The sequence below is a fragment of the Paramacrobiotus metropolitanus genome, unplaced genomic scaffold (genome assembly GCF_019649055.1).
Source record: "Paramacrobiotus metropolitanus isolate TYO unplaced genomic scaffold, Prichtersi_v1.0 Parri_scaffold0000300, whole genome shotgun sequence".
Taxonomy (NCBI): Eukaryota; Metazoa; Tardigrada; class Eutardigrada; order Parachela; family Macrobiotidae; genus Paramacrobiotus; species Paramacrobiotus metropolitanus.
The window spans coordinates 1-22,793 of record NW_026570520.1 but is presented as its reverse complement, the minus strand read 5'-3'; the positions used below and the strand labels follow the sequence as shown (position 1 = coordinate 22,793).

At 42.1% G+C, this 22,793-nt stretch overlaps 2 protein-coding genes across 4 annotated transcripts; one reads left to right on the top strand and one right to left on the bottom strand.

The window, feature by feature from the left end:
• The first annotated feature begins 1,299 nt into the window (after nucleotides 1–1,299).
• LOC129601925 (axotactin-like) lies at nucleotides 1,300–14,083 on the top strand. 3 transcript variants are annotated; one of them, XM_055500864.1, is made up of 26 exons: nucleotides 1,300–1,665; nucleotides 2,060–2,512; nucleotides 5,582–5,782; nucleotides 6,530–6,790; nucleotides 6,936–7,033; nucleotides 7,261–7,439; nucleotides 7,498–7,652; nucleotides 7,711–8,060; nucleotides 8,124–8,292; nucleotides 8,431–8,809; nucleotides 8,890–9,264; nucleotides 9,450–9,707; nucleotides 9,774–9,951; nucleotides 10,138–10,429; nucleotides 10,492–10,714; nucleotides 10,785–11,032; nucleotides 11,100–11,714; nucleotides 11,782–11,928; nucleotides 11,990–12,152; nucleotides 12,271–12,436; nucleotides 12,498–12,648; nucleotides 12,712–12,884; nucleotides 12,989–13,100; nucleotides 13,168–13,317; nucleotides 13,387–13,436; nucleotides 13,573–14,083. In XM_055500864.1, the coding sequence occupies exons 2-26, from the start codon at nucleotides 2,164–2,166 to the stop codon at nucleotides 13,588–13,590; spliced, it is 5,460 nt and encodes a 1,819-aa protein (XP_055356839.1). In that variant the 5' UTR covers nucleotides 1,300–1,665; nucleotides 2,060–2,163; the 3' UTR covers nucleotides 13,591–14,083. The 3 variants fall into 3 exon arrangements, with proteins under 3 accessions (XP_055356839.1, XP_055356837.1, XP_055356838.1); XM_055500862.1 differs by having other exon boundaries at nucleotides 13,387–14,083; XM_055500863.1 differs by having other exon boundaries at nucleotides 1,300–1,682; nucleotides 13,387–14,083.
• A 51-nt stretch (nucleotides 14,084–14,134) lies between these two features.
• On the bottom strand, nucleotides 14,135–21,839 carry LOC129601926 (thyrotropin-releasing hormone receptor-like). The gene is made up of 5 exons (XM_055500866.1): nucleotides 20,626–21,839; nucleotides 16,978–17,135; nucleotides 16,882–16,903; nucleotides 15,313–15,780; nucleotides 14,135–14,729 (listed from the first exon to the last, which is right to left on the bottom strand). The coding sequence occupies exons 1-5, from the start codon at nucleotides 20,818–20,820 to the stop codon at nucleotides 14,487–14,489; spliced, it is 1,086 nt and encodes a 361-aa protein (XP_055356841.1). The 5' UTR covers nucleotides 20,821–21,839; the 3' UTR covers nucleotides 14,135–14,486.
• Nucleotides 21,840–22,793: the final 954 nt, after the last annotated feature.

The following is a 22,793-nucleotide window of genomic DNA, read 5'->3' as shown; positions in this document are numbered from 1 at the left end:
ATCTGTCGCTCCTAGAGAAAAAACGAAACAATCTTCACTGAAATTTTGTCGAATGCATTCAGCACGCATGGAGAAGCAGTGCACTTTACGGTTTCGTTGACATTGTAGTGTCGGAAGTTGAAGTGCTCTTCGAGCGCTACAGTTGAGGAAACCGTTAATTGAGTAAAAACAAAAGTGAATACAAGTAGATTTATCTTGGCATGACAGGACAGCATCGGTATCCCCGTCGTGTTGCACTCGTTAGTCATTCCATCATAGTCGCGGCATGTAGCATTTACGGGTCCGTTAATAACGTTAACGGCCAACCCCGGCCGATAAGGAGCAACATAATTAAGTTTGTCCGCAATCTGATTGATAAGCTGTTTTGACTGACTGTACGGCAGGTGTTCCGCCGTTATCACGCTGATTAACATTCCCGTTCGACAAGCTTCGCGTATACGTACCGAACTTTCTCAGTTAGCCGGTTTCTCATCGGCGAATCGTCTGCTCCGTGAATTATAGTGCCTCTGTGTTAGTAATGCTGGGAGCAAAAACAACATGACTGTGCTCTGTCTGACTAAAATTTTTAAATTCTTACCGGCTTCGAAATCAGTTCTGTCGTTTGCGCTGTCTCGAAATGTGAGGTACCGGTATACGGGGAAATCATTGACATGAACCATTGAGAAAATGATGAAAATTTTGGTAATTTAATATTGGTCAAGTTATTCGTAGAAGTATGGGTAGTCAGAAGCGCACAACGATTGCTGAAGAACTACAGAAGTAAAACCAAAAGTTTGAATGTAGGCGCACTACGATCGCCTGTCTTTGGAAGGCTACAAAATTAAGCAACCCAATTAAGCAATAATTCAAAACATATTTATCGAGGGTATGTGTACAAGCTGTAGTTAAATAACAGTTAGTAACTTTGGATAGATCTATCCAAAGCATGCATGCAGCTCTAGAGCTGTATAATCTAATTTTACGGTAGATTGCTTTGCAAATAAAATTATTTATTTGAACTACATATTTTATTTAAGCAAGTTATTTTTTGTTAGATAGGACATTTTGAAACAATAAGTACAAGTAACGCGGAAAGCATCTGCTTTTGTATGAGCAGAAAAGTTTTTATTAGTGGCTGGTACCTTAATTTACAGGAGAATTGATAATTTAGGATATCCGCAACAACATACATTTAAATAATGCACAATGGCCAAGTTCTCTGTACTGGCGAGAAGAGGTTTACCAGCGTCAAAATTTAGCAGACATCTATCGCTTATCTTAGGAGGCAAGGTACGGTGCAAGGCAAATATAACGGTTTGCTGCTTGCGGAGCATGATATTCGCAGGTTTTTACGGCATCGCAGACAGGTTGGGGCGTTATAGTTACAGTTTACAAGTAACGATAACGGCATCTATACTCTCTTTATTTGCTCATGGGCTGCTTTTCCGTAGACTTGTTCAAATCATTTTCCTTGCCGGAACCGATATGCTCTGTTGAATTTACAGCAATTCAAATACGCATTATTATAGATTTCATATAGAGTATCGACCATTCTCCTATGGTAACGCTTCATCTGGCACCGGCATATTACCGGGGATTCTGCTTCATCGAGGATTGATTGCCATTGTTCTGGGGAATTACAAATTTACGCCGTCTCAAGTGATCCATGATCTGCTTCGTGTTATGGTCAGTTTACGTTCAATGTGCGTTTTTGCCTTTTTTCGTTTACCTTTTAACTCTTGGCGCACTTTTGCCGGTATATGTCGACTTATACGATTTTTATTAATTTCATTGAATCTTCAAGCATACCCCAGAGGGCAACAGCAGTTCTATCTGTCTCGGAAAATATATCTGACTACCAGTTAATTAGCAATTTTAAATTTCTTTTAATTTAAATTAAATACATTTATTTAATTCTATAAAACGCCGTGCTGGTGCTGCATTATAGAAGTGTGTAATTGATCGGATTGTGGCACAACGTGGTAATTCGAACACTTTCCGATATACTGTAAATCCCCTTTTATTGTGTTTACATAGCAGCAATTTGCCTGACTTTTCAAAGTGTACACACTCATTGCAGGTAGAGCGACTACGGGAACGCCCTAAAACGGACTCATAAAAATATCGGCCGGCATAATAATCCCCCGGCCGGCTTCCAGTAATATCACGGACTTAACCGCCAATATGTGGCGCTTTCTTTGCATATGTATACTCCTCCCGGTCGTCCTTTCCCAGGAGCAGGAGCATGGGAAAATGTACACGCTATCTGCATCCAAGTCCTCCCATATTTCCTACCAACCGCCCATGTGGACGGCCACCGCCGGTCAACATGTGGCCTTCCGAGTACGGACCCGCAGCCTAAATGCGGTGCTGCTGCACATTGACCGGGTGCCGTCGTCATTGTCAGGACAGCAGCCAACCGGCGGTGGCGAACATTCGAAGGATTCGCATTTTGTACTAAAGATCGCACAGGGACGACTGAGTCTGCTGAATCAGCTGGGCGAGAGGGTGGAACAGTTCGTTGTTAATCAGTGTAAGTTGTGCGGAATGATGGGTGGAATAATTGTCATAAATTAAAGCAAATTAATAGCAATTAAGTTGCGGTACCGTACACCATGAGTGCCGTTTACGCGTGCTATTTATGCATTTGTTATTTCCGTTTATCATCATGTGGTTTATTTAAATTTTATAAAACATCTTCCCAACCTTAAAACAATGCATCACTCATTTTAAATTTTGAACTTCAAATTAAAGATGCTTTGGCCTTTGGGAAATTTTTTGACAACAGCACTGCAATACACATATAATTTTGCAGTTTACTATGATAAAATTAAGTAATATTTCTTAATGCACAGATCCCCGATCTGATTTATTTCTAGTGTGACTTTCAAATTTTTAAGTTGACAAAGAATTTCTTTGTACACAACACGTAAATTGTAGTGGACGATAAGTGTGCTCTTATTATATAAAAGGCAGAAGCGCTCCCATGATTATGCGCTCAGTCATTCTGAACATTTTATGGACATTAAAAACTTACAGCACATCCTTCTATCTGGCAATTATCAAAGTGATGGATGCGTTGGCTATCGTGCATTTTGCAGGTAGACATATAATTTACTGACTAGCGTTAGAGCGCTTTTATTGCCGAAGTTTTACGGCGTCTTCGTTGCGCTTCCGGCAATGTAAAACTTTTTATAGTTCATCAAGCTACCATATTCTACTGCTACCAATTTTATAATGTAGCCGGTGCAATTCGAAATAATTCGTGATGCACTTTGTATAATGAAGGACTTTCAGCGTCAAGAACGCATCGCGCATCGACCGGTGTGCACACTGAATTAACCGGCACAACGAAATGAGACACCGTGCCCTGCACTTCAGTTGTAACTAACCTCAGTTACCAATGTAAATATTTTTTTATTCATAAATATTTTAATTTGCGGCTTATACATTTTGGTTAACAAAAATATGCAAGAAAAATTTAATTTAAGAATCCATTTGCGCTACCTTCTAACTTTCTTCTTATAGTACCTAACTTTCTCTAATTGTCGCAATCATTCTTGATGCATCCTCAAACGGTGTTATTGCCATAAGACAAAATAATAGTTCTAATCAACTTAATTAGCTGATTTATCCTCCTCCTTAATTTTGGTTTAAATTGATTAACTTTGCCGATTGTGAGCCGTAAACATATAAATTTGAGTGCTTCAGCGCTCTGACACTACGGCTCTGGTACTTATAAGTTGAAGAGGAAAGGACTTTACGAATAACTTTGGGAGGAAGCGTTTAATTAGGATTTGCTGGATCAAACTGTGATGATTATAAAGGAATCATGGTGTTTTCCCAAGTGGCAGTGAAAAAGCCTTCTAAGATGATGTTTGTTTTAATGCATCCATGGATCCCCCGGGGCGGTAGATGAACTTCATGTATAAACGTGTACAGGTTGCTCGCGTTGGTTGTTCATTCTGTGCTGTCTGTTACTTACTGCGACAAGAACAGCGCGCGCTGAAAAAGACTTGCATTAGCCGGCACTGTCTACCGGCAACAATGTGGTCTTTTGAAAAAATCATCCAAACTGTCAATCGCGCCGTAGCTTCAATGGGTTAATGTGGCCAGCATCGCGATTCTGTGTAGCCGATTTACTCAGCACAAAAAGGCACATGGAAATATATAATAATCATATCGCAAGAGACAAACCAGTTCCGTAATAGATAACTTCCATTAATATGTCGCCGGCTATCATCCGAATGCACGGATTTCGGCTAATGGAAACTGACCACTTAAGCGCATTAGTAAATAGCCTCAGCTGGTGCAGCTTTTTAAACACCATATTGCTCCGCAGTGTGGCCGGAAAATTAGCTGTTATAAAAGGTCAATTGATGGAAAATATGTGCGATTTGTAAAGTTCCACTTCTGCCGCTGCTAGTTGCTAAATTGAAACCCAGTCAGTTTTTTATTAGGAATGTTTCTCATTTCGAACTTGACATTTTCGTGAATGTATTTAAAAGCTTTTGCAAAAAAAAAGTTTTTACTGGACCAGAACGGTGTCGTGTGATATAAAAAATATATACATAAAACTTAATAAAGTGAAATTTGTCAGTCACAGCACAACGGAAAGTCAGTCATTGTACATTTGCTGAAAATTATCCAAGTATGCATCTATAAGCATTTGATCATTCTTACCAAAACCTTCTTACCGAATAAGCTTCGGTGTTTTTGCCTTTAAAGCATCGGAACTTGAACACGTGCCGATAGACTTCCGAAACTGTGTTAGCTTTGTTAGCGTTACCGAGAGCTCCTGTTGGTTGCATCAGGTAACGATACAGAAAATTACGAAACCACTGAAGCGTCCAAAAAATGCTGAAATTACAAACGGCCTTATCGGCTGTTGCACCAGATCGTTTTATAAAACCTGCGTCTGATGCAAGCGATCATACGCTGGATTGATATTATTTTGACGGATGACCTGTAACAAAGATGATTATTGATTAACGAAATGTTGATCTTTCTCAAGGGCTGAACTAATTTTCTGCTCTCTTATAAGTCAGCCACAGATGCCATTCTCAAACCAGATCGCGACATATTCGCCACATAAAACTTGTAATGTTTTATCTAGCTGTCGAAATTAAATGGTCAGCTGTAATTATTGTCCATTACACGGAATTAAGGTCGATCGATTTCCTGGGCAAGTAGAAATTAATGTAGCAATGATACGGTTAAGCGATAATCAAAGACAAACGTTGCTGTGTCAAACTCTACTAAAAAATTTGTGGAAATATTTATTTCAGTACACAATTCAGAATAGTGTACGTAATTAAAAATAAACGCTGCACTTTTGAGGATAACGAACTAAATTATTTCTGCAAACTTATAGTTAATGACAACTGTGGTAATCGTCTATTTGCATTATTTGCTGATTTATCTCTAAATCAGTTATCATTAGTCATCAATGAGGCGTTTGTTTAATTTGTAAGACGTATCATGTTTAAGTCATTTCATACTGCGTTTTAAGCTAGTTTGAATTAAACAGAAACTGTATGCCATAAGTAAATAAAATTATTTATTATTATACAAATTTTTGCATATTCTTGTTTTGTTGCAGTTGTGTCCGACAATGAATTCCACACTCTGCGGTTTTTCCGTGACATTCACAGCCAAAATCCGTTACTTCGTCTGACCGTCGACAATGCTCCTGAGAACCGCTTCCCGTTGCTGTATACCGCATTGCACCATGAAAACCCAACATCGGCCGAACAGGACTCGGCCGGAAATGACGCCGGGCTGTATACGGTGACATTTGGAGGTAACTCTGACATTTTGATATATAAAACGAGATTAATGTAAATACTTCAGGGTGTTTCTGTGCGAATAAAGAAGACACCCAAAGTCGCTAACAGATGCAGAACAATCACTCTTTCTGAGCGTGATTGCCGCGCTGCCCATCAACAGTGGCCAACGGGGTCTGTTGTAAACGACCCGCGAAAAAATACACTAATTAACGCGAACTTTCTTGGCTGAATAACGGGTTATGCCAAAACATGGACAGAATTAAAATCATATCAAAACCTCATTTAATGTGCTGCATTAAGTCGAGAAAACTCGTAAATGTTACGGAATGCATACATTATGATTCATCATCCATTAAGAACCATTTTTTTGCCATATATACTAAGTTCTTTTCGTATACAATTTTTGAAAGGAGTCTGAAATGTCCAGTTTCGGCGTAGATCCATTGTACTTGTACAATGCTGACTACGTATTTGAAAGTTAGAAGCCGTACATATAGACCATAGTCGTGGCTTTGTCGCCCAAAAAACAATTACTCGTAAACACATGTACAGAGTAGTCAAGTAAATAATTTTGTGTTACATAAAATAATGCAAATTTGTCTCGATATGTAAGGTTCCAATTCATTTCAATATGTCACATGTTTTATACTTCTGTAGGCACCACTTGTAAAATTATTTAATTTTATTTGTGCACAGCGTACATACGTACTACTACGGTACTAGTAAATATCGGTAAACCAGAACTGCGGTATATGGTTTAGGCAAAGGAGACAGCAGATCGTTTGATAACCAGTTGAACGGGTGTCTGTTTGACGTCAAATTCGGACATATTGATGTGGATGGTAGTACGAAATTGCAATCTCTCACTCCCCATGATCATGCGGAACTCGTGGAGGGATGCGAAAACCGGTGCGAAACCAATAATCCCTGCCAGAATGGAGCGACATGCTTCGACGATTACAGTCAAGTAACGTGCGACTGTTCGGCAACGGAATTCACGGGCAGCGATTGTGCGCAACCAGGCAAGCGAGCGATTAACATCGAAATTCTTCGGGGTGTTTTATTGGCTGTTGTAAATGCTAAAACTTAAGAAAAAAATACCGTGGCACAGAAAATCATGCAATTAAACAAATAATTTTGTTGATAATAAAGCTTCTTATGTGTTAGATACGGAAGCGATCACCTTAAGCGGAAACCAATTCATTTCTACTGCAAACCACGATATGCTGTATCGCGGATATAGTCGCATACGTTTGGATTTCAAAGTACGCAAACATTTTACATATTTCCGAAACTTGTAATAATAATTATATTCCCTCATAATTTTATTAAATTATTGTTGATATGAGCTGTTTGAGCGTCAAAATAAGCTTCGCTCGACGTATTACGATCTTCTCAGTAGTTGGCTTTCCTTACACTAGTACTGGTATTTGCATCTGAATAAATAAATAAATAAATAAAATTATAATTATTGTACGTAATTATTTTATAGACTCGGTTTCCCGATGGAGTTTTATTCCACCTAAATGTCAAAGGCCATTCGGACGATCACAGTGAGGAGACCGTCACCGCGGTGTTGATTGACCAGTATCTACGTATTATAATCTGGAATCCTTCGCTTAAACAAGACAACGCTCTGGAGTTTAAGCATAAACTGCTGTCCGACGGCCAGTAAGTTCAGTGGTCCTCAGCACGAAACAATCCTTGTATCTGACCTTTCCTGAAATAGATGGCATTCACTGACGGTGGAATTAAAAGACTCCAAGATTATCGTCAAGATCGACACGGATGAGAAGAATTTCGGTCTGCGGCATTTACAAGAAAAACACTTCTTCTCACCGGAAGTCTACATTGGGTACAAACCCAATCTCCCAAATTCCGACGGTAAATTAATTTTTGCCTTTAATTTGTGCTATGTCGTTAATCATTGGCTTATATATAGAACCTACTAGAGCCGAAACATCGCGGCCATTTATCGGCTGCTTGAAACGAATCTACCACGGCACAACCAGTATCCTCCATGATCTCCACTCCGCCCACCCCATCGCTTCCGTCAACACCGTCCACGAATCCCATGAACTCTTTCCGGCGCCGGTGTCCTTTACCTGCAGCGATCTCCGACAGGAAGATCTGTCCGTGGCACTGTTGTCGCCGGATGTCGCACTACCACTGGCATCCACACTGGAACCCTACAAGACGCTGCAGTTGTCGTTCCGTCTACCAAAACGCGAAGGACAGTCTCTGCCGACAAAAATTGTCGGGGGAAATTTGACGAGCGGAGAAGAATACAAAGTATACTCCGATTGATACTGGTTCCGTGGATGCAGAAGAGACAAAATTTGTGCTTTGTTAAAGGTTATCTTGTCCGACAAAGGAGTGCATTTGGAGCTGATCCGTTACGATGCTAGTGGAACGGCGCACACCACCACGTCGGAGGGTGCCGTTGGTGGCAATCTCCATGATGGTCAGTGGCATAACTTGTTCCTACAATGGCCCGGTTCTTCTGAGCGTCGCAAACGACAAGGTTAGTAGACGTACTACATTTTGTGAAGTTATATGAGTTGCCAGAATTAGAATTTTTTAGTCGATAGAATGTTTATTCTTTCCTGTTTTTGATATGAATGCATCGGATGCTTGATAAAGTAATGTATTGAATTTTCAGAGGAAGCAACTGAAACGGCAGCGTCCCAGGAAACCACCCCCTCGGCGGACGCACCAGCGGCCGTCGAACTAGCTGCTCCTGCGGTGGAAAATGCCGAAGCCAAGGCAGAGGCTGTGGTGGAACCAACACAGAGCGCCGAAACTGCCGCCGCTGCGCCTGCAGAAGGGGCTACCGCCGCCCCGGCGGCGCCAGCCGAAGTGGCAGCCGAACCGCCGGTTCCAGTAGCTGACGCTGGCGTTCCTGTAGCGTCCGCCGCGGATGCCGATTCCCCTCCTGTGGAAACCGCAACAGCAGAAGCGGCCGAGAATCCGAATGCCAGGATGAAAATTCCGCAGTTTTATGGCGGTCAAGATACGGTGCTGTTGCCTCATATGATCAGGTACAAAAGAGAAAAAACTTTGAAATACTTTATGAGAACTGCGCAAAAATATTCTGTATCCGGTGACCTTTTGGTACCAGGTTACATGTGGATTCACAGTACGTCGACCTGAAGGCCGAGGAGTATATGAAATTATCTCCAACTGGCGTGGTATCCTTAGGCGGTCGCCCGGGCGACTTAGGAGTGAATGGATGCTTTCGAAATATTCGTGTCGATGATCAAGTGTATGACGTCCGAAAAGCGCAGAATGGCGTCGTGGGTCAATGTAGTAATGAACAGACGTGCCAAGAGCAGAATCCGTGCCAAAACAATGCGCCATGTATCAGCGGGGTTTTCGGACCGACCTGCGACTGCCAGAATTCCGGCTACCATGGAAAAACTTGTCATCTGCCCGTTTATGCGCAGACCTGTGCAGATCTGTATTCAGCTGGAGAAAGGCGAAGTGGTGTTCACATGTAAGTGATAACATTCCACAACATGATCGAATAACCGGACATATCTTGCTACAGTCTGTTCGATGTTCATTAAAAATACAACGTTAATAAAGCGTACGTGTATTGCGCTATAACAGAATGCTTTGTGCGATCCTTTATTTGTATATGCATGTGCACGTGAAAACTGTTGCATGGTCTTCTCCTAGAATCGATTTGGACGGCAGTGGGCCAATGAAACCGGTCTATGTCAACTGCAACATGAGCAATCAAGAGCAGCGCGGAATTACCAGTGTGGGCCACAATTTCCGTTCCGGCACCGAGATACGAGATGGTCCCAGTGGTGGTCGTCAGTACAATATCCAGTATCGCCAGTTTGATAAAGTGGCACTGAAGAAGCTTATCGATATCTCGAAACAGTGCCGACAACATATCTCTTACCGGTGTATCAGCAATGCCCCTCTGAAGTACGTCACATCCGAGCATATGGTAGTGATGGTTACACACAATGGTTGATTATTGACCTTTGACAGGCTGGGCACTCATACATGGTTCCGATCGGTGGCCGATGTGGGAAACATCACGAGCTTCGGGTCGGATGTGCCCGGCCGGTGTTCGTGCACTTCAGGAGCATCTGGGCAGGTCTGTGCTCTGGATAGAAAACTCAAGGATCTCCCTTGCAACTGTGATGCCGACGATAATGTCGATCGGGTAAGGGAAAATTAGCGCGACTGAAATTTCTAGACTGTACATGCTGCATATAAAGTCCGTCAAATGTGTAGTGCATATATTGACAGAGACAGTTTCACGTTTATATATATTAACATGTTCTGTTGTAGAAAAGTATCACGCATATATTATGGTGGTAACACGAAGGAAGTTATGAACTCATTACAGGTGGATGAAGGCGATTTCAAAACCAAAGAATTCGTGGGAATCACCAACATGACCTTTATCAAGCGCAACATGAAAGGCGCCGGTTTGTTGACTCTGGGTCCACTAGAATGTGACGGGAGGGAGAACATTGAGCGCACCGTGTCATTCTCCTCCGAAAATTCTAATCTGCAATTTCCCACTCTGGGCCAGACTGAGGATATAAGCTTCTTCTTCCGTACCAACCTTGTTTTAACAAAGGCGTTGTTGCTCTATCAGCCAGGACGCAACTCACTGCGCATCGTTTTCAGCAATGGTAAACTCTGGCATCTAAATCTATTCGGTGCCGTGACCAGTTAATTACTTATTTTTCTACAGCAACCACCATCACTTTATACATCACCATCAGCGGTCGTTTACGGGAGCTGTCAGTGGTCGTTCCGCGACCGTTAAATAATCAAGTCATGCATTTGGTGCGATTAGAGTACGGCTTCAACGAAGTTCGTCTGACGGCGGATTTAAATAGTAACTATCTGTCGTGGAGCCCAAATGACAAAGTTGGACCATACCACGGTCCATTGTACATTGGTGGATATCCAAGGTACTGTACATCAGTGATGACCAATAACCAATCGTAAACCACAAGGCGACAACAATAATTTTCTATGCAGCGCTAGTGGATGGGGCTTGGAGCCGGGTTTGGTCGGCTGCATACAAGGTCTCATTCGAGGCGGCCAGACTGTCGATCTAACGGCGGCAGCCGAAGCGGCTAAGTCTAGCCAAATCCGCCGTGAATGCCAGTCGTCCTGCTCACCTAATCCCTGCAAAAACAACGCCGAATGTTTCGATAAATTTGGCGGTATTTATGAGTGCATATGCGCTAATCCGATTGCTCATTCTGGCGCACAATGCGAACATGGTAAAAATTTACACAATTCTGTGAGAAAATGTTAATAAGATACAGATTATTAATGTTCGCTTTCCAGATATCAACACCAAAGTCTTCAGTCTGACGAATAGCACCGGTTCCGCCTTTGCCTACCTCAAGAACTCCGTTCCTGGTGACATCCTTCGAGAGAACATCAGTATCAGCTTCCGTACCCATCGACGAACCGGCATCCTGCTCTACGCCCACGACAACAATAACAACTTTGTCCAGCTCCATTTGCAAGAAGGCCGCAAAGTCATCATGACTTTAAACAGTGCGAACTCCATTCGCCGTCTGGAGGTTACCCGTGACGGACTGAGCGACGGTCGTTGGCATCAGTTGCACGTTGGTCGGTGGGAAAATCGAGTGGACCTGTCCGTTGACTTCGACAACATTAACAGTCTGGATGTCGATGCCACCGTGGCCGGATTGCAGCTATACAAATCAAAGCCATGGAGCCGGGCAACAGTCGGTTTGGAGACCATCACGCCGCCCCGTGGAGAGTACGCCACCACTGCATACACGGACGCGTATGTGGGCGGCGTGCGGTCGACATTCAATACCCAGCTGACGGGATTCTATGGGTGTTTACGAGGCCTGCGGGTGGGACAGAATGTCATCGATGTGTTCAACTCGACGGACCCGGAACGAGTAACTGAAAGGACCGACTTGGGTTGGTGCATCCAAGCTGAAACGAAATCACATGGTGGTGCTAAAGGGTTTTGAATAATACTGATTAGGTGTTGTGGAAGGATGTGAAGCGTCCTGCGAAACTTATAATCCGTGTCAGTATGGTGGAATGTGCATTAATCGCTGGGGAGACACGGAGCAGCCGAGTGAATGTAACTGCCGGAATACCTCATTCACTGGTGCAAACTGCACTGAAGGTAAGGGCACTGCAAGGAGCGGATGGTGTTATAGCGATATAAATTTGTCTCAATGTGATAGATATCGGTGCGACGTTCTCTGACCAGTCGGTGGCTGTTGTGGAGTACAAGCCAGGCCGCGGCACCAACTTCAAGCTCTCTAGCGGTATGACGGTGCGATTGGCCTTCTCCACGGATTACAAACCTTCTAGCAAAGTCGCTCTGTTGCTCGTGCAGTTCTACGAGTAAGTTATGAATTCGGGCCCTAATTTTACTATACTATAATATATTGAATTCGTTACATGGTGGAAGATATATATACCACCATCTCTGCAATAACTGTTAAATGCTGTCGCACCACAGTAAGCAAGCCGAACTGGTGATTGGTTTGAACGAGGCCGGGCATGTCGTCGTCGAGCTGTACCAACTGGACCCCAATCCGGTGCGGCGTATCTTCCCCGGCAACTTTGCTGATGGCAACCGACATTCTGTCCGTGTGTCTGCCAGCGCTTTCGGGGCATCAGTACAGGTGCGCCGGTCATTTCTAAGCGCATGACTCTTGGAAACCCGAACGGTTTTTTTATGTTCAGGTGGACGATCACAAAGAAGACGTGAACATCGCACTGGGCTCCCACTTTGTCCACTACGTCATGGTGGGCCGTGTTGACAGCAACGCTCTCCCAGTGCACCCACAACACCAAGGCTTACTTGCCTATGGTCCATTTATTGGATGCATTTCCAGTATGTGTCAGAACACGAGCCCTACAATGATCTTGTAAAGTTCACATTCCATTTCTGCGTTAGATGTACGTATCGAATCGGACTTGGTGGAGGATGTCCTGCAGCCATTACACCTCCTCCTTAACCATGAAGAACCCAGTCTCTCTAACGCTCGTGGTGACCTGAACGAGACACAGTGTGCCTTGCCTCTAATTGTCGAACCCACAGCCGGATTATACGACCCCTCCCAAACAACGGTACGACTCCTTTTTAGCCAGTGCAAATTTTCTTTTGAGTTATCGATGAAAACTGGTTTGAGGTGAAGTGATAAAATTCGGTAACTATTTTCGATGATTTGTAGGGTCTTCAAATGCCACACGACCCAGAGGGATGGGCTTGGGCTGTTCCCATTGAACTGCCGAGTGATCAAATTCCCAAACCATCTGTAGCGCCCAGGAGTAACACCGCCATGAGTAAGCTAGTTTTTCGACTATTCCGAAACAAGTGAGCAACTATTTGTTGTCACGGTTTGCTTTTCAGTCGTTGGCATTGTGTGTGGTGTATTCCTTCTCCTGGTCATCATTGCCGTGATTATCTATATGTGCCGCCTAAGAAGACGTAAAGCTAATTACCCGGTGAACGAACAGAATGTGGAAGAAAATGTTGAGGAGAAATTATTACCACATGGAGGTAAGTTAAACTGTAGTAACTGAATTGCGTCAGTGGTAGTCTTAATTTATCATGTTAACGGTTTTGCAGGAGATCCCAGACATACGATTCCTCCCATATACAACAATCCTAACAAACCGGTAAGAGCACCCCAAGACCCCTTTAATCGTCCGGTCAGTAAGTTCATAGACGATACACTAATTCCCAATCCCCAACATCCCCTTCTTCCCCCACCTGCTGTTCCTACACGTCAAGTTAACACTCCCGTTACCGCAGCCATCCTCCAACGCCTAGCGGCCAACGCCCATAACGTCAATGGCACCGCGAACGACTTCCCTGATACGAACCGCACACTCGTACGCTCCGTACCGGAAGAGGATAGCGTGGAACCCACCAACCCATGAACGATGATCAAAATGTGCACGTTGCTCAAAAGTAATGCCTTCTATACATATATACGCCGCCACTTCCCCGGGTGTCCGCTTCCGTACGATGCATATACATATAGTTCTAGTTTCTGGTTTGGGTGTTGGTTCCGAGACTTGTAGCTCATTACCGGTTTAGCCATTGGGTGATTCTGCATTTTTTATTGTACTTTTCTATTTCGTAGTTTTGCAAGTTCATAGAATGATATTGTTATACTGTGTTTGGCGAATTGTGCATGTTCGTTTTGAAGTTTTTACCGGTTTGTTGTGTTTTGTTTCTGTTATTGGTCATGGTCATTTGAAATGTTTTCAAAGCAAAAACAGCAGTGATCTGGAGTTTTAGAAAAAATCAGATTAACGAATGTCCATTTCGAGTTTTGGAAAACACTGCATATGTACAATACGTGTACGCTTCTTTAATTTTGCACAAGGCAGTCTTTCTTTAGTGATAGCAGTGAAAGAAAAGCAGAATAACAAGTACACAGCATAAGCAGTGTTTTTCATAAACGAGATACTTTTTTAACCGGCGACCAGCTCTAACTACCTCGTATTTCAAGAATGTGTGCTAGAATGACCGTTCAGATTAATAATGAAAGATGTGCGTTACAGTGGGTACACACTAAGGACAAAGCAGTTTACAGCAACAAAGCAGCAATACAAAAAGCTGTTTCTAGTGACCGACGGTCCTTTAAATAGCGTAAAACCAAGACAGGGAATTAAATATCACAGCAAAATACTTTGTCTACAGAGTATTCGCTTAAAAGATTACAGTAATCGGTTTCGACGGCATGTTAACACATCGAAAGCGGCTTTACGGAATCGCCTACTCATGGCGCTGTACAATAAGGGATCCACGGATGCATTGAAAAATATACAGGTTTTGGCGAAGAGCATAAACCATTTGTTGAGGATCGGCTTGGACGCAAGGGAATTGTATAGACTAACTGCTCGATATGGCAGCCAAAGGACGGCAAATAATGCTACGACCACGAACAACATACGAACGACCTGCAAAAGCAAACACCATCTAAGGTTGACCACAATTAGCAAAACTAGCAATCCTATCAGATATCACAAAAAGCCATCACTTTCAAGTTAATCCTGATTTGATCAGATTTAAGAAGCCCTAATTTAAAGTACTCATAAGCATTGATAAGCAATTTATCCATTATCATTCGGTTTTTTTCAAAAAGAAACAGTAACTACGAGTAGCAATTCTAAACGTATCTATTTTTGGCTTGGCAACTCTATCATTTTTTGCTCATCAGCAAAATTACATTCTTTCTATTGCAAATAAAATAATAAACACCCAGCCAAGTGCTTAATTAATTTTGGGTAAAAGCCCCTGGTGCATGAGTGACCTTTCTACATCCGTTGATGAGATACAGATTTCCCTGAACATAATTACGAGATTAATATAACAGATCAATAATTAAGCATCTCATCGACAGCACAGAATATAGGACCGACAAAATTATCTCCATTTTCTATCGTAAAGTTATTCCTCTCTGCAATCCCCTGGGAATTGATCTAATCTACTCAATATCTCGTTTCCCAATCAGTTCCCGTTCAAAAATCAGCTGTAACTTGCCTGCAGTCGTGATTGACTAATGGTCACAGCCGATGCCGCATCCACTGCCTCGCCCAGCGCTACCGCGTCACTGGACGACGCTCGACTGCGGCTGCCGCTCCGGCCGTTGCGCGTGCTACGCCGCACGGATGCCACCCGGCTAATACTCAACAGTGATGGTTTATTCTGGTAGATCTGACTGCGCAGTGTCGTGTTCATCTTGAAGTACATGACACAACTGGTGAGGAGGGGAATGACGTAGAACACCAGCATATCCACCCCGAAGATGTAGCGGTACTTGTCCGGGGACACCCGGAAGTCACAGAACTCAAAGCCCGGATAACCGGGATAGCGGCGAGTGACGGTGAGGAACAGCCAGGGAGTGGCGGTTACCAGGGCCAGTAACCACAGCGCCAGGATCGTTCGTCTGGCGCGGTTCATTGTGCAGATGCTTTTGGCATGGAGTGGACGGCATATCACGACGAAGCGCTGTGGGAGAAGAGGAGACACCGAGTGAGTATGTGCATAATACGACATTTAATGTCACCTGTCACCTCGTTAAGTACTCAAAAGATTAAGAAAATGCCACTACAAAGCGCAGAATTTTCCTTATGACCAATCTTGTAGAAGAACGCTGTGGGCAGTGATCGATAATGCGTTGTCACTGACAAAGGTCTATCAACCGAAAATGTTAATGTAAAGGGGTTTCCGTATAAATTGGTTTTTTTGCGAATAATATTGACCATTGACGCAGGCATCTCCTAACCTAAATTGCGCGACCAGTTTTTTGTTATTGAGCTGGCATTTGTGGAGCAAATTCTCTGTTGTCAAGAAAAACACAGTGCACGCCGGCATTGTGCTGGTTTATTATTGTATCCCTCTGGAGAAATATCGTACGTACATCTCCCGGGAAAACATTTGACCGGTTATTGCCGGCAGGCTACTGTAGTGCATAAACGGGATGTTTGACGACTTATAGAGAGAATCGAAGAAGCGACGGGGTAAAATCATATGCTGGTGATTCTTAAAAAGATCAGTAAACCATTGGCTAATTCGACGAAGTTTGACCTAACGACTACTGGCAAAAATAAGCTAATGAATTCATTGTGAAGTGTGTATTTTGTAGTGTTGAATAAAATTACTGCAGGCTCTATTTCCGGAACAACAGTAGAAATAATCCCGAGTAAAGAAATTAAAGTTGAAAATCTGTGTCACAAATTCACTTTCGCATCAAGGTTCTTCTCATCAGTTCATAAAAAATTAAAATACAGCTCAAAATATGCGTTACATAGCTACACACTGTACGTAAGCAAACCCAGAATTACCGATCATTGAAGGAAATAGTTTTGGATATGTCAGGTAACAAATTTCGGCTTTCTGCTATTGTTATACTTCATTTCAATTTGTATATAACGCACACCATCTCTATTACTGTGGATGCAAAAAGGTTAGTAATAATATTAGAGTTAGACAGTAAACAAACGCATGGTCTCTGATGTTTACTGAAAATCAAATGCACAAAGCCTTTCATGTCCGATCCGAATATATGTAATGCAGAAGCCATGTATAGATCATCGTCAGATTACTTACCTCAACAGTGAAGGCTAAGATGCTGCAAAAAAGAGTAAACAGTAAATTCACTTGGATATGGCCCATTAATGCGCAAACAGTGGTTATGCGGCTAACCTCAGTGAACTGGCGTTGATGCCGAGGAACTGCAGAAATATGAGAAGTGAACAACCAATTTGTCCAAATATCCACTGGTGGGCGTAAATTTGATAGGAAATAATGGCTTCCGGTACCGTTACCAGAATGGATAACAAATCGGCTGCCGATAAAGAAACCTAAGAAAAGCAACGCCCGGCGTTAGGGATACCATTAAACTGGTGATCTTATTTTGCACTGTACAGTGACGTAAAGTTGACCAACCAGCAGCATATGTGCAGTCCGAACGTATGTGTTTCCTACTAGGATAGAATATTGTGGCACAAAATATGCCGATTATTGATTGTACTGTGAGCAAATGTCTGCACTTGACGAATAAAGCATTTTCCTGGAAATTTTTCTAAATTTTAATCGCATATACAAGCGTGATTTTTTATGCAAGCTGAACAGGCTGCTGGGACAACCGGGAAGAATCCATAATTATTGATTTGTGTACAAAAGAAGGCATATCTGTGACCACTTTGTGGACTGTGAGCATAAGAGCGGGAGACCTTTTGAACTTGAACTCCAGACGGAAGTGCGGAATTTTACCCGTAATGCTTTGCGTCAATTGATTGCTAAGTGTCCGAGCTGTCTCGACTGGCGTATCATCTATCATCTTCGTAAAATATTCCTTATGTAATAGCCGTATAAAATCACATGATTAGCATATATTCAAAACTACGATTTAAGAAACTACGATTTAAATGGTTCACTAATGCAAAGAGAAAGACAAAAATATGTCTGTCCTTGTTTTGTACATTAAATGTTGGTAAAAAGGTGCAGCAAAAATGAAGCTGCTCGAAGTTATATATTTACACATATCCGCCGATAAATCTATAGTGTCTTTCTATTTAATAATACAGTAAGCAAAATATACACACATACAGAAAGCAGCAATATTGTACTTTCACCTTAGCTCGTATCGTGCTTGCATAATTTTAAATTAATTATAAATAAATACTTCACAGCTAATTTTCAAATTGACACAAATATAATTGACACAGGTCGCAGTTACAACCTATCTAAAGCAGGGAACTTAAAACAATTAACAGTGTTACTGTGTAACTTTTAACGGTAACGTCGGTAAGACTCACAGTTATACACGGCTCGGTTTAACAAAAAATCGAAGTTCATGCAGAAGAATTCACTGCACGCCAAATTAGTGCTACGGCATTATGTTGTACGTTTTTGCGCCATGTTACAACCTTTTTAATATTGTGCATTGAAAATCCAATGCATAGTTTGCCATGGTATTTACCTGTTGTAAATATCAGCAATTTTTCGTTAGTTCTTGTCCGTTTCTGTCGGTTACTATCAATTTCTACAGTTAGTAACTCAAGAAAAACCAGCTGTCGGTTTCCTCTCTGTGTCAAACCCAATGTAACTACATATAATCGAATACGAGATAACTTCACTTGTATACATGTCATGAATTCAGTTTTATTTGAATATTAACAATTAAAGAATCAACAAAACTCAAGAAGTATTAAATTGCTGGATGCCAAAAAGTTCAGAAGAGAGAAATGCCTAAAACTACCGAAACTGATCCACTAATCTTTTATGCATGCGTTTCGGCATAATCTTTTACGATTTTGTCCTCAACACTACTGCAGCCGTTAATAGATCCCAAATGGTTAAATTCCGGCAAGAAAATGTTAAATAAACCAGCGACTGAACCCTTGACATTACTTACCCGCATTTGCCGCACATTATAAACTGTCTGCTGTAACGACTACTCGTACTCGTATAAACTAGGATAATCAATTTTTTGCTCTGACATCTGGCAACAGCGCGTCTTGCCTAAGATCGATTTGCTAATTAACTGTGCGTCTGTTACAAATAAACATATATCTATAGACCAATATCTTACGCGAGCATAACGAGCCATTTCAAGCTGCCCAACTGGGAAAGTTCTGTAAAACTTTTTATGTAATTTCGCTGCATGTACAGTATGTGGGGTATTAATATTAAAACTCCTCAGGCTCTTATTAATGCCCTTTGGAAAAACACAGAATTTTATTAGTGCAGTAACACAAAAGATTTTCTGCCTAAGCTTATTGACACTGCAGTATGCTACGGAATTGCATCGCACGTACAAGAACCTGCATAGAATAATTTAATTGTTAATTAGCGCAACCACGTCAAAAATTGTATTCAATCATCATTACTTCGCAGCACATCCGATACAAGAATAGTCGATTAAATATATCCAAAAACAATAATTTATTAATCAGTTGGCCAGTCTCTTTCTGGGATTTGTTAACGATATGATTAAATTTTAAAGTTTAATCTGGTTAAAAGTTGCATATGGCATGTGTTATAATGTGCCACTAACAAGAAATTTGAATTTTTGTTAAACTTTTATGGTAAAGCAATGATTACATGTGCATCGATCTCCAATTATTTGATTACGTCAGTGTCTAATTGCTGCAACTGCTAGCAAATAATATCCACCAGCGTTTTTGTGAAGTTCTGAGGTATTTTGGTTGAATTATTATCAATTAATTTATCAAATTCTCTAACAAAAATGTCCCAATTTTGATAATAGGGACAGTTTTCGAGCGAATGCTCGATCATTTTACGGCCTTCCGGTCTGTTCGTATACAGGAGAATAGCAAGCCGTAATTGTTCTGTCCTTAAGCTTAAGCAATCCTTCCGGTACCATGGACGATGCAATTACTCCCACAGATATGCTCCGTATATATGCCTCTAGCTAATTGTCGATATATCACAATCAACGGTTTACGACTGATTTTCATTTGAACTTTGTCGCGCCAAACGAGTGCCAGGAAACATTTATTTTTGTGCCTGTCACGTGTCACTGAGCTTTCCATGGAAAATCCAAAACTGCTTTCGAATCGTTACGGAATAGTTTTGGTAAACTAAATGCACGATTTTTGCACAGAGCTGCAGTTAAAAACGCAGACCGATTAAAGGATTTCAGATTTGCGGCCATATATTATACTGTAATTACGAGTATTTCGATGTCAATCAGTTTCGAGCACTTGTAGCTGTTAGCGTATTACTGATGTGTACAAACACAAGTATGTACTGTACATTAACTATTAAGCACGAACGACATAGGCTAAAATTTAAAAGAATTTCATTTTCTGGAATCCAGTTTCCGTAGTGCTCAATTCACCGTGGATTTATCTGCATTTCAGGGTAATTCCGCATCTTCCCGGAAGTTTTACCGGGTGTAAAACGAAAAGTTTTAATTTATGCCAACATTTCGCGCGCATGATTTTCAGGATAACTAGACGAAGGCATTGTGCGAATTTCGTTGAAACTTTGGGTTGTTTTAAATCGTCTTACAATCCGCACTTAATTTATAAATCTATAGCATTTAGCATACTTAGCAATTTAAATATCTATATCTTTTTGCTCTTTTGATCTGAGACTGCTGTATAATAATACTGCTGTATATAACTGTATAATAACTGCTGTATAATATATAATAACGTAAAACTGATATTACAATGAGTCAAAATAGTGCTCAACGTAACCAGTTGTGGCGGAAAGGAAACAACAACACACTGCAGTAAAATATGGACTAAGAGCACACGGCTTTCGTCACATATGGCGATGACCCCATCGCGCAAAAGATAACGGACACTGGTCACTTACCAAATACCAGTACGTGGGTATGTGCATAATCCGCGTCCGCTTCACAACCAGCATGACCACAATATTCCCGAAGACCCCCAAAAGCAGCAGAATAGAGTGGACAACCGTGGCCGTTATCCGGTAGTCCAGCGGGAATACCGGCGGTTCACGCAGCACACCGGATCCATTCCTACTAGCATTGTAGTACGCAGTCATAGTTGATGGGCCAACGTTGACCGCTTACATCCAAATCATCATGTCAAACAGCATCCCAGCAGCGTATTAATTAACACGATCACCTCAGCATTGCGTGTCCAAAATAGTCACTACATGACGGTGCAGCAGCCAGTAGCAACACAGCCGTACGGCCTTGTTTACAGCCTAACGGTCGAACTGCCAAATGCGAGTTTACGATGCCGGCTATAATTACCACGCGTGCATCTGACCGCTAAAACGGGCATTTGTCAGTCGATCCTAGCTGGCATAGGGTACTGGTGTCCATTAACGGGGTTATAGTCAAATTTGATACATGTTATCACGACATCGTGCGCCACTTTCGCTGTTCCTGTTTTGTTGGGCGATGCGGCATGTCTTTGCCGTGGAAACTCCAGCTCCGGCAGCTAGTAGGGCGTTAGCAAGGAGCCAGCATAGAAGAGGCGGGGTTGACTAGTCGTAAACCAATTATCGTTAGGTGCGATGATAACGTATAATACACAGCCGCACTCGCAGCGTGGTTGCTCCGTTGTGAGTTGTGACTCACATCCGGGAATAAAAAAGTGCGGAAGTCTTTTATATCGATCTGTGGGAATTTAATGATGGATCACTGAAAAACCTGGATAGGCGCATTGACGAAAGAATGACTGTTAATTATAAACTATGCATTTCATGCTGAAGAAAATCATGATCATCTGCTCAAATTCTCACAATTAAGGCGGGAAAGTGCCGGGAATTCTTCTTCCTGTTCAATGTACGAAAATGGCAGAAACCGCTTGTTCGAAATAACATCTTGATGGCATAGTTCTTGCGTTTCACACCGGCTTTTTATATGTTTGCTTTTATTACAACGGTAATTACGATCTGGTGACCAAGTTACTGCTTGGATGCTCGGAAGTGCTGGATTCGGTAGCGTTGTGCATGAATATATTCCATTTTGCCGCACTAATCGCATGTTAGCCGTCTAGTGTTACTTTATGAAATGTTATTTTAGAGTTTAGCCATTTCGCCTCGCTCAACTACTGCGGCACAGATCGGCGGCACTCATCGTGCAATCAAGGATAAAAGTGCCACACTGCGTCAGCCGAGTAGTTTCCATTTGTATCCACCATGAACGAGCGGCAATCAATGTAATTAACTTGGCCCAAATGAAAATGTTGATGTTCCGCGGATTACGTCTCTTACGACTTACTAGTTAGCCGGGACGCGTACAATTCGTCCCACTACCTTGCTGTTTGCCGGTCCGCGCATTCCAGCCTCGAGAAACAGGACAGCAGGCTTCGGTTTTAATTTTAACGCTGTTGAAGAGCATCTGTATTATACGTGTAGTGTACACCACTGAATGCCTGATCATGCGTGGTTGACTTAATGGCCAGGGATGCGTTCGTTCCTGTGCTGCAATACAGAAGCACTTCATAATTGTAGTGGTCCAACGAATTTGCCGGAATAATTTGGAGTCAGCCGGAAACTTGCGGTTGACTGGATAGGGTTTTTTATTATTAGGGAATGCGCATCACTTCGTCACAGTATCGACGGATGAGCGAATAAGAAGCCATTACTGTAAATGATCGATAATGTCAACTGAAAATGCTTTTTATGTGGTGTTAACGAATAGCTTAACGCGGTAATAGCTTATCATTAAAGCCGGCTTTCCGGCTGTTTGGCGGAGTCACTACTGATAAATGATAATGCTTATTGGCGGTACAGTTTCAAATTGAATGTTAATCTGCACGCGCTAATTAATGGTTTTGGTATAAGACTAACCATAAGTAGAACAACGGTGGTAACTTATGGTTAGTAATTTCATTAGCTGCATGAAATGTATATGTCGCAGTATGAGTGCAAGCGCCACGGTACTTTTGAGATCTTATTTCACCCAAAAGTTCCCAACCGGATGTTGCGCGCACAAACCGATTTCGTACCGATGTGCAATATGCAGGTTAATGATTTGGCTACTCGTATAGAAAATGTTGTAA